Here is a 17,516-nt window from a genome sequence, read left to right as displayed (position 1 = left end):
ACTCTTCTGTTAACCAGTAAGGAGACTTTGTTGCTGTTCAGTCCCTAAGTCCTGTCCAACTCTTTGCAACCCCATGCACTGCAGCATGCCAGGCTTCCCTGTCTTTCACCATCTCCCAGAGCTTGCTCTAACTCATGTCCATGGAGTTGGTGATGCCATCCAACCATCTCATCCTCTGTCATCCCCTTTTCTTCCTGCCCTCAATCTTTCCAAGTATCAGGGTCTTTTTCCAGTGAGTCAGGTCTTCACATCAGGTGGCCAAAGGATTGGAGCTTCAGATTCAGCATCTGTCCTTCCAATGAAGATTTAGGGTTGATTTCCTTTAGGATTGACTGGTTTGATCTCCTTGCAGTCCAGAGAACTCTAAGGAGTTTTCTCCAGCATCACAATTCGAAAGCATCAGTGCTTGGGTGCTCAGCCTTCTTTTCAGTCCAGTTCTTACCTGTGTACATGACCACTGGAAAAACCATAGATTTGCCTTTGTCGGCAAAGTGATGTCTTTGTTTTTTAATACCCTTTCTAGGTTTGTCATACTTTCCCCTCCAAAGAGCAATCATCTTTTAATTTCATGACTGTGGCCATTGTGTGTAGTGATTTTGAGCCTAAGAAAATAAAATCTGTCACTGTTTTCACTTTTCCCCCATCTATTTGCCATGAAGTGATTGGACCAGATGCCATTAGTTTTTTGAATATTGACTTTCAAATCAACTTTTTCATTTGCCTCTTCCACCCTCATCAAGAAGCTCTTTAGTTCCTCTTCACTTTCTGCCACTAGAATGGTATCATCTGCATATCTGAGATTGTTGGTATTTTTCCCGGCAATCTTGATTCCAGCTTGAGGTTCATCCAGCCCAGAATTTCACATGATGTCCTCTGCATGTATGTTAAATAAACAGGGTGACAATATACAGCCTTGAAGTTCTCTATTCCCTATTCTGTTGTTCCATGTCTGGTCTAACTATTGCTTCTTGTCCTGCATACAGGTTTCTCAGAAGGCAGGTCAGGTGGTCTGATATTCCCATGTCTTCAAGAATTTTCCACAGTTTGTTGTGATCCACACAAAGGTTTAGCCTAGTGAAGCAGAAGTAGATATCTTCCTGGAATTCCCTTGCTTTTTCTATGATCCAATAAATGATGGCAATTTGGTCTCTCATTCTTCTGCCTTTTCTAAATCCAGCTAGCACATCTGGAAGTTCTCAATCCAGGTACTCCTAAAGCCAAGCTTAAAAGATTTTTAGCATTACCTTGCTAGCATGTGAAATGAGCATAATTGTATAGTAATTTGAACATTCTTTGGCATTGCCTTTCTTTGGCTTGGAATTAAAACTGACCTTTTTCAGTCCTGTGGCCACTGCTGAGTTTTCCAAATTTGCTGACATATAGAGTGCATCACTTTAAAACTCCATCTTTTAGGATTTGTATTAGCTCAGCTATAATTCCATCACATCCACTAGCTTTATTCATTGTAATACTTCCTAAGGCCCATTTGACTTCACACTCCAGGATGTCTGGCTCTAGGTGAGTGATCACACAATTGTGGTTATCTGGGTCATTGAGACTTTTGTATATTTTTCTGTGTTTTCTTGCCACCTCTTCTTAATCTCTTCTGCTTCTATTAGATCCTTACCACTTCTGTCCTTTATCGTGCCTATCCTTACATGAAATGTTCCAAATTCATAAAGGGATTTCTAGTCTTTCTCACTCTATTGTTTGTTGTTTCTTGTGGCTGCTTCATCCTCTGTTCTTACATTGGTTTTTGTTCTTAGAAGTGACTCCATCTCTCGTGTGACTGTAACAACCTACCTCTCCTGTTGTCTGCAAGTGCTGGGTGAAAGGGCAAAATTCACTTTTTTATTAAAAGACTTCAAAACAGCTATAACAAAGCAGACACTGAAAACTGATGTGTGTGTCTATGTATCTTTGGATATTATTAGAGAAGTCAGTCACAGTACATCTCAATGCTTTGGAGAAAAGCCTGAGCAATTTACATTAAGAGTAAGCACATAATGAATCGCTAGTCCAGGTTCGATGCATGATACAGGATGCTCGGGGCTCATTCACTGGGATGACCCAGAGGGATGGTATGGGGAGAGAGGTGGGAGGGGGATTCAGGATGGGGAACACATGTACACCCGTGGCAGATTCATGTTGATGTATGGCAAAACCAATACAATATTGTAAAGTAATTAGCCTCCAATTAAAATAAATTTATATTAAAAAAAGAGTAAGCACATAAAGGTAGCTACCTAAATTCTCTCTAGGCAAAACCCTATATTAGATAAGAAGTACACTCCTTAGATTCTTAGAACTCTGGAACCTCATGATCAAAACTTTTTCTTCATATAGTCTTTCTCATAATGGTGTTGACTTTGAGCATGGATTTGTATAGGACTGCAGATCAGACTCAAATCCTAAATGCTCTATTCTTCATGTGGATTCCATCCATTGCTAGCTTTCCTTCCTCCATCTCTTATGGGGAATCTTTCTTCCTCGGGTTCTTGGAGAAGTATTTATTGAAATTCAGATGTTATAGGACACGGAGGTGGGTAAAAGTAGGCTTTGGTGGGCATGGGGAGGTGGACTGCAGGTGGAGAAGTTCAGAGACTTTCCAACCTTCCACACCACCCCGAGGAGAGTCAGAGAACCTACGTTCTCTGTTCCAACAGCCCTATCAGTGGGGAGGTGGCCGGACCCTGGACACCTGTATTTTAGGTTTGGGATTTTACCTGTTCTGGGGTGTCTGGGAGAGCAAGCTGACCTGGGCCTTTAGGGGCCATGTCTCTCGGGAACCTTCCTATGAAGGAGGAGAAGCCATCAGCCCCAAGGAAACATAGCCCAATGGCAGTGCCTGTGGGAGACGGAGCAAAGCCTGTCCCAGCTCATTTGGGGTCCAGACTCAGGGTCCAGCCTGAGTCCTGTCCCAGCTGTTCTGACAGTTACAGCTACAGCATTGACTCACTGCAGCAGTTTTCTCTAAGAAGCTGGAAATGCATGCCCTCCTTGCTGCACTGTTATCCTGCAGAGCTACGCATCTCTTCGCCAGGATTCATCAGTCAGCTCTAGAACCCAGGAGCTGCAGCTATTGATACTTAGCCTGCACGAGAGCCCACACTCCACAAGAGGAACCACTTCAGTGAGAAGCCCACGCTGCAACTGGTCAGTAGCCCCCATAGCGAAGAAGCCCCAGCACTGCTAAAAGGAAATAAATAAAAAGTAAAAGAAGACAAACAAAAAAACACAAGGGGCCTGCACCTCAAGGGCAGCAAGCATGGCTCCCCATCTCATGCTGACTTTGCAACCCAAAAGCATTCCAGTGCAAAATGAAACAGCTAATGAAAAATTGTTTGAGAAAGGCTAAAAGTATGAAGCGAAGATGTTATATTGTTGAAGTTATTATCTCTGCCTTAAAGTAATGAATTATGTGGTGCTCAGAACTGCCTTTGGATGTGAAATTTACTAACAGGAAGAAGGAAGAGATCTGGACTGTCATTCACTGAATCTGTCTGGACCCTCAGTCTTGTGACCAAGAAATTCTATACCCTGGCCTCCAGGGTTGTTAGGAAATCCACTGACACACCTAGGGGTATTTATAAGCAATGAGTCACTTCTCTCTGGCTGTTTTCAAGATTTTGGTCTTCATCTTTGGTTTTCAAAAGTTTAATTAAATGTGTCTTAACGTGGATTCATTGGAGTTTATCCTGTTTGGGGTTCACTTGGTTTATTAGAACTGTAGGTTATATGTTTCCCCAGATTTGGGGCGCTTCCAGCAATTATTGCTTTAAATTCTCTTTCAGTCCCGCTCTCTTTTCTCTCCTTGTGGGACTGGAATGATGAGACGCTGAACCTTTGGGTTTTGTCCACAGGTTGCTAGTGTTCTGTTCACTTTGCTTCCACTCTGTCTCCTCTGTGGAGTCAATGAAAGGGATCCTGCCATCCTTTTTCAAGTTCTCATGTCAGCATGCATATCCATTCTGTCTACTATAAGCCCGTCTGGCTACTTTTATTTTATTGTCTATTATTATATTTTTCACTACTGTATTTTTCACTCCTATAATTTCCAGTTGGGTCTTTTTAATAACTTCTGTTTCTTTGCTGGAATATTCTGTTTTGCATTTGATTGCAGAGAGTTTGTAAATGATTGAAGCATTTACACCATGGCTGCTTTAAAATCCTTGTCAGGTAATTTCAACACCTGATTCATTTCAGGTGATGTCTGTTGTTTGTCTTTTCTCATTCAAGTTGTGGTTTTCTCAGCTCTTAATGTGATGAGCAGACCCTGGCTGTTTCGTCTATCGTGTTGTGATGTACTAGAAATTACATAAACCTCTTATTTCAGCAGGCAGTCTCCCTGGTTAGACTTAACATGCAGCTCTTGGCCAACATGTGCAGGTGGGGTTCCAGTGATGGGCTCATTATCAGGGCCTGTAAGACAGCGGCCCCCAACCTTTTTGGCCCCAGGGACAGGTTTTTGTGGAATACAAGTTTTCCATGGACCAGGATGGGGGATATTTTGGGGATGACTCTACTGCGTTGCATTTATTGCCCACTTTATTTTGTCATCATTACATGAACTCCACCCCAGATTAGCAGGCCTTAGGCCCCAGAGGCTGAGGACCCCTGCTCTATGGCATTGCCCTGCTCCACTTGGTTGGCTTGTGCCCGTGGAGCTCACTCTAGTCGCTGCCCCCTCCTCCAGCTCATGCCTTGTCCCCCCGACCCCCGTCTCCCATCTCTGGGAGGGGAGGGGAGTCTCAGTCTCAGATTTGCAGAGACAGAATCTTCATGGGTCGGGCCACTGGTGTGGTGGTCTCTCTCGTAGGTTCTCCTGCCTCTGTGTCTTTCCTCAGAAAAGGGAGTCCAGGCACTTGAGGAGTGGGAAGCTGGCCCTGGACACCTGTGGTTACCAGGCCCTTCACCACCCCCCACACAGGTGGTGCTGGTCCGCCTGACATCACGAGAGGGACACCAGCTGCATCCTCGGAGGGTGGAGCTTGCCTGTGCAAGAGTCAAAGTCAACGAAAAGCTTGCTCTAATTTCACATTGGTGCCAGTGGGGAGATTTTAACAACTTCAGCATACATATTGTCAATCCCCAGGTTTAACTTCACATATAATAGTAATCTGAATATCTATTCTATAAGACTAGAGCCTAAAATGACTTTCTAAAGTTAACTTGACATAAAAGCCAGAGTCCTGCCACTCTCCCACTCCCAGCCTCTGTTCTACTGTTGGACTGGGCTCAGTCACTCGGTCACGTCCAATTCTTTGTGGCCCCATGCACTGTAGCCCACCAGGCTCCTATGTCCATGGGATTATCTCAGCAAGAATACTGGAGTCATTGACATTTCCTCTTCCTGTTCTGGTATATATCATGTAAATAGACACGTTACCTGTAGGTCCCCTGTGTGAGGAGCCAGAGGGACGCTGTGAGTTGGAGAACCTGGAACTCTGATCAGGGCTGCCTTCAGACAGATTTGCCCTCAGGATCTGATCAGAAAGGCTCTTAATGATGTGCCACCTGTCCATCCTAAAAGAAATCAGTCCTGAATATCCATTGGAAGGATTGATGCTGAAGCTGAGACTCCAGTACTTTGGCCATCTAATGCAAAAAACTGACTCATTTGAAAGACCCCGATGTGGGGAAAGATTGAAGGCGGGAAGAGAAGAGGACGACAGAGGATGAGATGGTTGGATGGCATCACTGACTCAATGAACATGAGTTTGAGTAAACTCCGGGAGTTGGTGATGGACAGGGAGGCCTGCTGTGCTGCAGTCCATGGGGTTACAGAGTGTCAAAAATGACTGAGTGACTGAACTGAACTGAACTGAACTGAACCTCAGAGTACAAACATATGGTTCCAAGACCGGAGTTACATCCCCTCTTCCTCGTTTGTTTAATGATGATGTCAACTTGTGATACACTCTGCCTCCTTTTCTGAGGATTTGCATCAGGGCATCTCTGACTCTCCCTGAAGGCATTTTACTCCATCCTGGAGGGAGGGAGATTCTTGTCAGATGCTACGTAGACCATGCACTGTGTCTTAGCTTCTCCCCATTTATCTCTGGCACACATTGTATCAACCCAATCAAGGCAAACAGTCAACTACAATGTATATTTTAAATTGCTCTGTATTTCCTATACTTTATACAGATCTTCTGAAATTTATTGATGTTAAAAAACTGCAAAAGCTTCAAAACAGGTCAGTTTTTAGGCCAGGTTGTAACTTGTAACGTTTACTTGTAAAGGTTCCCCACAACCCTTTCCTTTCAGGTACCTGGCAGTACATTGCAGGTGTGATGTGTTCCAGGTGTTACTTTGCATCAGATTCATGTTTTGATAGCTTTGTGGCACGCTCAGAGTTTTGTTTTGTTTTGTAATTTTTATTATTTTTTGTTTAGTTAGTGTTGGCTGCGCTGGGTCCCCGTTGCTGCGCACAAGCTTTCTCTGGTTTCTGCAGGCTGGGGCTCCTCCCTAGTTGTGGTGTGCGGGCTTCTCTTTGTAGCAGCTTCTCTTGTTGTGGAGCACAGGCTCTAGGCGCGTGGGCTCAGTAGTTGCAGTACTTGGGCTTAGTTGTCCTGCAGCTACGAAATCTTCCCTGACCAGGGATTGAACCCATGTCTCCTAGACCTCAGGGAAGTTAGCTCAGATTTATTGTTTTAATCTCTAGGTTTGAGCAAATTATTTATTTAATGAATATACAGTAGAATAGACTTTTTTTTGGAGTACAGATCTATACATATAAATAAACCAGCAAAGTCAGGATACAAAAGGGGTTTGTCACTTCTCAACACTGTGCTGTCTCTCTGCAGTCACACCTTCTCCCACCTTACACCTTGACCCCCTGATCTGTTCTCCCTCATTAAACTTTGTCTTCTTGAGAATATCACATAAATACAATTACACGCTATGTGTTCTTTGAGACTGCAAGTGGGGATGTGAAATGGTACAGCCATTCTGGAAAACACGTTGGCAGTTTCATATAGTTAAATATTTATTTATCATATAATCCTGCAATCCCACTCCTAGGTGGGATTTATCATAAAGAAATAAAATTTGCCATGCATGAATAGAGTTAACTCTATTCCTAATTGCCAAATTGTAAACAACATAAATGTCCTTGGATAGGTAAGTAAATAAATATACCTTAGTCATACAAGGAAGTTCTATTCATCAGTATCAAGAAACAAACTACAAATTCCACATGACATGGGAATTGTATGGTGCGGTGCTGAGTGAACAGAGAAGGCAATGGCACCCCACTCCAGTACTCTTGCCTGGAAAATCCCATGAACGGAGGAGCCTGGTGGGCTGCAATCCATGGGGTCTCTAACAGTTGGACACGACTGAGCGACTTCACTTTCACTTTTCACTTTCATGCACTGGAGAAGGAAATGGCAACCCACTCCAGTGTTCTTGCCTGGAGAATCCCAGGGACGGGGGAGCCTGGTCAGCTGCCGTCTATGGGATCGCACAGAGTCGGACACGACTGAAGCGACTTAGCAGCAGCAGCATACTGTTTTCATCTGCTGGAAAGGAATTGTAGTTTCCTTTCCAGAAAACATATTTCATGTATTAATATATGAGGGTAGAAATGTTGACTCTTTCAACTTGGGCCAAAAAGACCTGTCCAGAAATGAGACGACTTTCATATACACTGTAATATTAGCAGCAAACAAAGCATCATGAAATTATTGCCACATGTGTTAACTGACTCATTGTAGCTGCATGGACTGTAGGCTATCAGCCTCCTCTGTCTGTGGAATTATCCAGGTAAGAATACTGGAATGGGTAGCTATTCCCTTCTCCAAGGGATCTTTCCGACCCAGGGATTGAACCTGGGTCTCCTGCCTTGCAGGCAGATTCTTTACCATCTGAGCCACCAGAGAAGTCCTTTATCGTCTCATGAGAATGTTACTCACTCAGCTGTGTCCAATTCTTTGCAACTTATGGATTGTAGCCCGCCAGGGCCCAGGTTTCTCTGGCCATGGAATTCTCTAGGCAAGAATACTACAGTGGGTCGTCATTCCCTTTTCCAAGGGATCTTCCTGACCCAGGGATAGAACCCAGGTCTCCCACGTTGCAGACATTGTTTACCATCTGAGCCATCAGTGAAGTTAAAAGAACAATAACTCCTTTTCATGTGAAAGAATTTAGCCGTTCTCTTGATAGCAGTGCACCCTGGTTGTAGGAAAGGAACAAACACACAATCAAAAGTCATTTTCTTCCTTTTGGGTTAGTTAGATTCAATATGCTGGGACTGATATTCAAAGAAACTTCTGATTTCTCTGACCATAAGTCTTTCAGGTCAGCACTGATCCTGTTGCACAGGGCATGTCAGACTCCTGAGGCCACCACGGCTCCACCAGGGCTGAACTCTATCAAGGAGACAAGAAAAGTTTAGGTCTAAAAGACCCCTCTAAGATAACTTCATGCAATCATTTCCCGGATGAAGAAACTGACATAGATGTAAGATAATGTAGCGAAAATCACAGGGTAAATTAAAGGCACAGCTTCAGCAGAACCTCAGATGCCAAGTCCTTGGTATGCTAAGATCAAATGAAGATTTAAATCATTAGTGGGAGATATTCCCATGAAATTTAAATATGAAGATATTTAATAAATTTTAATAGGGATTCATTTATATTTTTTTCATGTATGCAGTTATTTAAAGCAATGGTGCATTTTATGTGCAAGAGTTTGGGGGTTAAAAAGGTCAGGTGACATAAACTTGCACTCAAAGTTTAGAATTTGGAAGGAGAAAGAGGAAGTATTAATAGATGCCTGTGATACATTTGTGAAGTGTCTGCAGTGTACTATTCTACAATGACCTGGGGAAGAAAAAAAAAAAAAAAATACCTGCCTCACCTAAGGGACTTAACAAATGTGAAGTGAGAATCTTCAAAGTCTATAAGAATTCCTGGTTCCTATCCAGGGAGCATAGGCACTCTGGGCAGTGATTTCAATATTTACCAAAATCCAGGAGGCCTAGAAGTGCTGATATTTTTAGAGAATTGTTAAAAATACCAATATGACTGGAGCAACAGGTTAAGAATTCCGAGATGGAAGGAAAGGGTGGTTGGCAGCCAGACACCTCCAATATGATGGCTTTTTCCCCAAAAGACAATTTTAATATAGTTTCCTAATAAAGAAGTTGAATATCCTGGTGGTTAGTTAGAATAATCTTATTTTTAAGTTTAATTAAATTATATATATATATATATATATATATATAATGTGTATATATATACTAGAAGGTCAATTTTGGATAAAATAAAGCTGTTTTAAAGAAAAGTTATAGCTTATGTGTTGTGATGGCTGTTAAAGTATTTCACCAAAACTAGCATTTATTTTACTTTTCAATTATAAATTGCTTAAAGAAAAAAAAAATCCTGTTTTCAACAAACAGTTGCAGAGGGTAATAATATTTGCTTCTTTATTTTAAACATATATTTCTGTCGGTACTAGCAAACTAAAATACTTCTGGGGGAGAAAAAGAGGAATAAAAAGTGAAGTATTTTGTTTTAAATAATTAGAAAATAATTTTGTAAAATTAAAAAAAAACATAAAATACTTTCTGAATGGTTAAGTAATTGGCAAATGTGCTAAATAATTAATTTAAAATTAAATGATTGTACCAAGCCATTTACAATAATTTTCATAAACACAGCAATCACTTAAGTATCAGCATTAAATTCTAAAACTAAAGTAATTCACATCATCTTAATTTAATTTTGATTGAAGGAACATTGTAGTAGAGCAGTGTACAGGCTTATTTGGTTTTATATGCATCTGCAGACCAACATAAAACTGCATTGAAATGAAGTCCAGTATAGAAATAAAATAAATTCAAAGTATTTGCACTCAGATTTTTCTAAAGTAATTAATTTGGCATTATACATCTTTTCAATGTGTGAAGATTTTCTACAAGATAATTGCATTTTAAGACACTTAAAATTAAATCAAGTGTCGGGACCGGGGGGTGGAAGTGGTACCAGAACCAGGAGGATAACTTAGGAGGCTACTTCAGTGATGTTGACAGGAGATACTCAGACTTAGAAGATAGAGACAGAAAGCAGGAAATGGTGAAAGGAATGTGGAAGAGGTGAAATTCATGTGACTCGTTGATGCCATGTGTAAATATAAACTTGTCGTCTCTGAATTGTGGCAGAAGAGGGCGTAAGCAGTGAGAAATCAGCAACCTTGAAAAGAAGCCTGAAGTCCTTCCAAAGACTGACTGAATCAAGGTGGTTACTCTCACTGCCAGAAGAAAATTAAATTTTCCAAGGAAGAAGATAAAAGCACAGCTTCTACAATGGCTTATTACCAAGTCTAGCATTCAACCAAAGTGTCTGTAAATAACCCTCAATGATCCAAAACCAAGAGACAGACAATAGAAAAAGAAAAGGACATATAAATAGTATAGTTGTCACTAAGGAACTCTGATAATTAATTATGTTTTATATATGTCAGAATATAAATAAAATGATCAATAATATTTCCAGAAAGCTGGAATTCATAACAACAAATCAAATGGAAGTTTTAAGAATTTTAAAATACCAACATCTGAAATAAAGAACTCAATAGATATGGCCTGAACTGGAAGGTTGAATAGTAGAAAATATTCAACCTGAAGCAGAAGAAAATGTACAGAAGATACATGTGTAATTGAAATTGAAGCAGAGAAAGAGAAAATGGGACATAACTAATATTTGAAGACATTATCATAAAGAATTTTCCAATGTTAACAACAGGCATCAGGATAAAGCCTCAAGAAATTCTATAAGACATTTGGCATAATACAAGAGAAACCTCAGCCTGGCACATTATAATAAATTTGCTGAAAAACAGGGGGAAATCTTACAGATAGCATAAGCAATGAAGTTTTATTCTCAAAGGGGCAAATATAAGATTGATAGGAGTATTCTCAATATAAATAAAAGAAGTAAAAAGACAACAGAATGGTATCTTTGTAGTTTTGGGGAAAAGAAACAAGCTGTTAAAGAGACAGTAAAAACATTGGCTAATCAAAAAAGCAAGAACACCATAAATATGAGCTTTCATTTACTAGTAATTATATTCTAAATAAAAGTCTAAAATCTCTGGATAAGAATAATGTAAATGAAATAAAAATTGAGAAAATATGAAACAAATATTTGACGCTTGTAAGATACAAATGTAAGATGTTTATGTACATAGAATAATTGAAAGCAAAAGGCTAGACAAAGATACTTTCTGGAAGGACTGAGCAGCAGAAGGAAGAATCGTTTAGCTTTCTAAGTCAGAGCAGACTTTAATGCCAGACATCCATGCTCGCTGCCGTGTTTGGTATGTTACATGTGAATAAAATCTATGCACAGGGAAGGGAAAAAAGTCTGTCTTCAAACAAGCACATAGAGCAGCATGTACGGGTGAATCTTCAGAAAGAGGCACCTGTTCCGCGCCTGCCCATCTCTCGCTGAAACCCTTCTCTCGTCCGTGTGACACTGAGGACCTGCGCGTGTAATAACCGTTGCTCATCTTCCTCTGAGGAGCCGAGCTCTTGAGAAGGCAGTGCTGACCCGCGTGTGTGATCCACGGGGCGGACCAGGGGCTCCTACCCCCAAAACAACTTTGCTGACAGCGGAGCTTCCTCTCTGATTGCAGACGTTGGTTTGGGCTGAATTGACTTTTTCTTTCTTACACTTTTTCCCTTTCCGCGTGCTTTTCTGTCCGCATGTTGACTTCAGTCAATGAATTTAGTGTTTCCTCTCACTGGCTGGTGGCGGCCGCTGTGTGACTGTTTTGTTAACACACGATGAATGCTTCACTGAAACTTCTGTTCGCTGTGACCTGGGCGTTAATATGCAGAAGGGACCTTCAGTGCATTTGCCAATTCTGTCAGCTGTGTGTGCTGTTCTCCTGGTCAGTATTCTTCTAACATGTGGTCAACTTTGAGTTCCTCTGTGTGTGTGTGTGTCCCCTGGCTTTGTTTACAGCCAGTTTATTTTCAGAGCAAAACTAAGAGGGAGGTACAGAGCTTTCCACACCACCACTGTCTGTGGACATGCACAGCCCCCTACCCCCACCATTATTAAGATCCCACACAAAGTGCTGCTTTTTTTTTTTTTTTTTTTTTTTTACCAAAGATGAACCTCTGTGGGCACATCATCACCACCCAACTTCATGGTTTACATTAGGATTCACTCTCAATGCTGAAGCCTGTGGGTTTGGACAAATGTACAGTGACGTGTAGCCATCTTTACAATATCCATCATGTATCTGTAATATATTCATTATTGCAGTATCATGAAGAGTAGCTTTACTACCCAAAAAAATCCCCATGCTGAACCTGTTCATCCCTCCCACTTCCCAACCCCTGGCAATGACTGAATATTTTTTTTTAACTGTCTTCATAGTTTTGCCTTTTCCAGAAAGTCCTAGAGTTGGACTCCTACTGTATGCAGCCTTTTCAAATGGGTTTTTGTCACTTAGTCAGTGTGTTCATGTTTCCTCCTTGTCATTGCATGGCTTGGTATTTATCTTTAGTGCTCAAGAAGAGTCCATCCTCAGGTATAATTTTTAAAGGCATTTTGTGGTAAAGGTACATAAAAATTCCAGACTTTGCAAGCCATGCATTGTGTGAATGAACAGAATTTTCTTGGCTTAGACAAGCTTCCATGTTCGTGGTGTGATGTTGTCCCTCATCCAGCAGGAAGGGACTTCTGTCCACCACAGAGGGTGACCAAACCTCCCAGTTTGTCCAGTGCTTCCCCCATTTGAGCATGGACAATTCTGCACCCAGAGACTTGTACAGGAAGCAGTGATCAAAACCATTACCAAGAAAAAGAAATGCAAAAGGCAAAGTGGTTGTCTGAGGAGGGCTTACTAATAGCTGAGAAAAGAAGAGAAGAGAAAGGCAAAGGAGAAAAGGAAAGATACACCCATTTGAATGCAGAGTTCCAAAGAATAGCAAGAAGAAATAAGAAAGCCTTCCTAAGTAAACAATGCACAGAAATAGAGGAAAACAACAAAATGGGAAAGACTAGAGATCTCTTCAACAAAATTAGAGATACCAAGGGAAAATTTCATGCAAAGATGGGCACAATAAAGGACAGAAATGGTATGGAGCTAACAGAAGCAGACAATATTAAGAAGAGGTGGTAAGAATACACAGAAGGGCTCTACAAAAGAGATCTTAATGACCCACATAACCACAATGGTGTGATCACTCACCTAGAGCCAGACATCCTGGAATGTGAAATCAAGTGGGCTTTAGGAAGCATTACTATGAACAAAGCTAGTGGAGGTGAGGAATTCCAGCTGAGTTATTTCAAATTCTTAAAAGATGATGCTGTTAAAGTACTGTAGCCAATATGCCAGCAAATTTGGAAAACTCAGAAGTGGCCACAGGACTGGAAAAGGTCAGTTTTCATTGTAATCCCAAAGAAGGCCAATGAAAAAGAATGTTCAAACTACTGCACAATTGCACTTATCTCACACACTAGCAAAGTAATGCTCAAAATTTTCCAAGTCAGGCTTCAACAGTATGTGAACCAAGAACTTCTAGATGTTCAAGCTAGATTTAGAAAAGGCAGAGGAACCAGCAATCAAATTGCCAACATTCCCTGGATCATAGAAAAAGCAAAAGAATTTCAGGAAAACATCTACTTCTCATTCCTTGACTGTGCTAAAGCCTTTGACTGTGTGGATCACAACAAACTGGAAAATTCTTCAAGAGATGGGAATACCAGACCACCTGACCTGTTTCCTGAGAAACCTGCGTGCAGGTCAAGAATCAACAGTTAGACTGGACATGTAGCAACAGACTGGTTCTAAATTGAGAAAGGAGTACATAAAGGCTGTATATTGTCACCCTGCTTATTTAACTTATATGCAGATTATGTGTGTATGTGTGTTCTTTGTCACTCAGTCATGTCAGACTCTTTGCAGAGTATATCACATGAAATGCCGAGCTGGATGAAGCACAAGCTGGAATCAAGATTGCCAGGAGAAATAACAATAACCTCACATATGCAGAGTGACACCCCCCATGTGGCAGAAAGTGAAGAGGAGCTAAAGAACCTCTTGATAAAAGTGAAAGAGGAGAGTGAAAAAACTGCCCTAAAACTCAGCATTTAAATAATTAAGATCATGGCATCTGTGCCATCACTTCAAGGCAAATGGATGGAGAAACAATGGAAACAGTAACAGACTTTATTTTCTTAGGCTCCAAAATCACTGCAGATGGTGACTGCAGCCATGAAATTAAAAGATATTTGTTTCTTGGAAGAAAAGCTATGACTAACCTAGACAGCATGTTAAAAAGCCAACATTACTTTGCCAACAAAGGTCCATATAGTAAAAGTTATGGTTTTTACAGTAGTCATGTACGGATGTGAGAGTTGGATCATAAAGAAGGCTGAGCATTGAAGAACTGATGCTTTCAAACTGTCGTGTTGAAGAAGACTCTTAAGAGTCCCTTGGACTGCAAGGAGATCAGACCAGTCAATCTTAAAGGAAATCAATCCTGAATATTCATTGGAAGGACTGATGCTGGAGCTGAAACTCCAATACTTTGACCACTTGATGTGAAGAGCTGACTCATTGGAAAGACCCTGATGCTGGGACAGATTGAAGGCAGGAAGAGAAGGGGATGACAGAGGATAAGATGGTTAGATGGCATCATCAACTCAATGGACATAAGTTAGAGTCAACTCTGGGAGATGTTAGACAGGGAGGCCTGGCGTGCTGCAATCCATGGGGTTGCAAAGAGTCGGACACAACTGAACAACTAAACAACAATAAAAGAAACTTTCAGTGCCAGATACACAGAAGTGTCAGTCACCATATGTCGACTTTTAAAGTCAAAGATACAAGTTTGCAGTTATAATATAGAATCATTACTGTAAAAGGTCAATGATATTGTGATTATGAATATAAATTACAAATGGCTATAGATTCTTTGAAGGAGGGTCTTATATGTATATGGCTTGCCTGTTCAAGTAGAAGGACACCCAACCCAGCCCCATCAAGGTAAAACTGGAGCTATTTGGTACATTAAACCATGGTTTTGGCGTTTCTTGTCTCTGCAGACTCACTGGATCCAGTGTTCCCGACCTCATCGTGAGTATGAGCAACCAGATGTGGCTGCACCTACAGTCTGATGACAGCATAGCCTCGCCTGGATTTAAAGCCATTTACCAAGGTAAGATCCGAACACACTAAAACCCTCTTTTGCGCAGAGGGCCACGGTCATTCTCTACGTTTCAGATATAAATGAAAGCGATAAGTGAGAACAATGTTTAAAAATAGGGACTTATTTGCAACTTCCTTAGTTATAGTTTTATTTAGAGCTCTTTTTAGCAAGCAGGAAGTGTTTGAGAGCTTGGCTGGCCATTATGGTGGCAAAATGGAGAGTGACATTAAGAATCACATGCAAGCAATGAAATTGTCCGTACTTGTAGATCTTGGCATTTTCTCTCTTCCTGGGAGGAAGCTGTCATGGTTATACCTAAGGGGAACATTTAGAACAGAGTATGGATTTCAACAGCATTGATTCAATGAAGCCTATTATATGCATCCTCATGTATAAATGTGTGGGTTTTTTAATGGAACACAGGGAAATCTTGACGGAGTTGGGGAGACTCTACTAACAACCTTGCTTTGAGAGTTATGACTGTGCTTGCTCTGAAGAAAGGAAGGTTCCTTTGGGGAAATTGGCTTCATCCCTGAGTTGTGGGATGCTGAGAGTTGCTGTAGTGAAGTAGCTACTGTGCAGGTGACCCGGGGCCCTGTGCTCTGGGTGTAAACTATCTCACTGTTCCACCTACATTCTCTCATCTGGATGTCCTAGGGAACACATCTGTATTTCTGTGCGTCAGATCCTAGTTGGGGCACGTGGGACCTGTTCTGCAGAGCGTGGACTCTCCATCTGTGGTGCACCAGCTGCAGTAGTGGTGTCACGCGGGTCCTAGAGCACATGGGCTTCAGTAGTTTGTGGCTCGAGGCTTAGGTCCTCCACACCATGTGGGATCTTCGTTCTCTGAGCAGGCCCCTGCATTGCAAAGTGGATTCTTAACCCCTGGGCCACCCCATCTATATTGTCAGCCTCAGCTCAGCCCTGCTTTTTCTCAAGTGTCCTACAATATCTTCTGGGAAATAAGTGATATTTCCTTCTGTTAGACATTCACAAACAGTTCTAGACTCACAGGAAAATCTTTATCCAATGACAATATCTTTAAAAACTAAATTATCTCTTCCTTATTCCCACCAAAAACAGAAGAAAGAAAACAAAAATCTTTTCTCACTGCCACCCTTCAAAAAACAAAAGCAGCAAGCTGCCTTCCGATTTCAGGTTCTCAGAGGTTTAGTCCATGTAACTCCCTTCTCATGCACTTTGGTTCTAAAGGTGACGATGTGGCAGCCAGCCAGCCCTCAGCATGTGTCTCGGGGCATCCCAGGATCCATGGGTCGGCTCTTGATTGCTAGAAATGGTAAAGAACTGAGAGTGAGACAAATTAGAAGGGGATCCAAGACCAGAAGAGGAAGAGCAGAAATGATCTTCATGATATTCCAACCTCAAGGCATAGCTGTCGGGAAGCACATCTGTTTTAACTGGCAAAAAAATACACACAGGAACACACAGCCCATTCAACTGTAAGAGCCTTCCTTTCATGTTCTCTGTATCAGTAATTACATCATTTTAACTCAAGAAATAAACATTTAAGAAGGCTCATGGGCATATTAAATTCTTCCTTTGCGATTATGCAAAATCAAAGCAGTGATGGATGTACTGCTTGTATCTTCAGCTTAGATCCTTCGTGTATTTGACTAAAAGAAATAATGAAATGTGTCCCCAGAAATGATGTGGTGACCTTACTAATATTAATAATGTTTTATAAACTATTATATAAAACAACTTATTTATAAAACTTAAAATATATATCTAAGCTGCTATTTACATATACTGTGAGTGAGTGAGTGAAAGTCACTCAGTCGTGTCCAACTCTACACAACCCCATGGGACTGTAGCCCACCAAGCTTCTCTGTCAATGGGATTTTCCAGGCAAGAATACTGGAGTGAGTTCCATTCCCTTCTCCAGAGGATTATTAAGACCCAGAGGTCAAACCTGGATCTCCTGCATTGCAGGCAGATTCTTTACTGTCTAACCACCAGGGAAGCCCTTGAATATACTGACATACTTTCAAAAACCATGACTGATTTGAAGTCGTTTTCAGTGAGTTTGAAAAGAACCCATTCTCATCTTGAATTCAAGTTATAGTCATGAGAAGCTTTTTCAGGATTGTTTTATACTCTCCTGCAAATACCTTGGCACTGATAGTTGATCAAAATTACCAGGAAATTGCATCTTAAACATACAATTTTTACTGACACTGAAAAGATCTACTATTTGAAGGAAACTGCTTATTATAAACCATAATCTAAGAAAATGTAAGTATTCAGAATAAAACATTGTCCCACATAACTATTTAAACTTTAAAAACTTTAGATATTTCCCATAAGTTTCAAAATTCTA

The 17,516-nt window shown here is 41.0% G+C and overlaps 1 protein-coding gene across 1 annotated transcript in view; it reads left to right on the top strand.

Moving 5' to 3' along the window:
- The window catches only part of CSMD1 (CUB and Sushi multiple domains 1), a 2,074,203-nt gene that overhangs the window by 1,596,157 nt on the left and 460,530 nt on the right, over positions 1-17,516 (top strand). The window contains exon 13 of the mRNA XM_086379826.1: positions 15,072-15,184. Coding sequence (XP_086235952.1) covers positions 15,072-15,184 — 113 coding nt within the window. The remainder of the gene's footprint in view (positions 1-15,071; positions 15,185-17,516) is intronic.

Source organism: Bos grunniens, chromosome 27, assembly GCF_055505025.1.
Source record: "Bos grunniens cultivar Pamir isolate PY7600 chromosome 27, Bosgru_T2T1.0, whole genome shotgun sequence".
Lineage (NCBI taxonomy): Eukaryota > Metazoa > Chordata > Mammalia > Artiodactyla > Bovidae > Bos > Bos grunniens.
The sequence above is the reverse complement of the archived record's forward strand: the minus strand, read 5'-3'. Positions and strand labels throughout refer to the sequence as shown.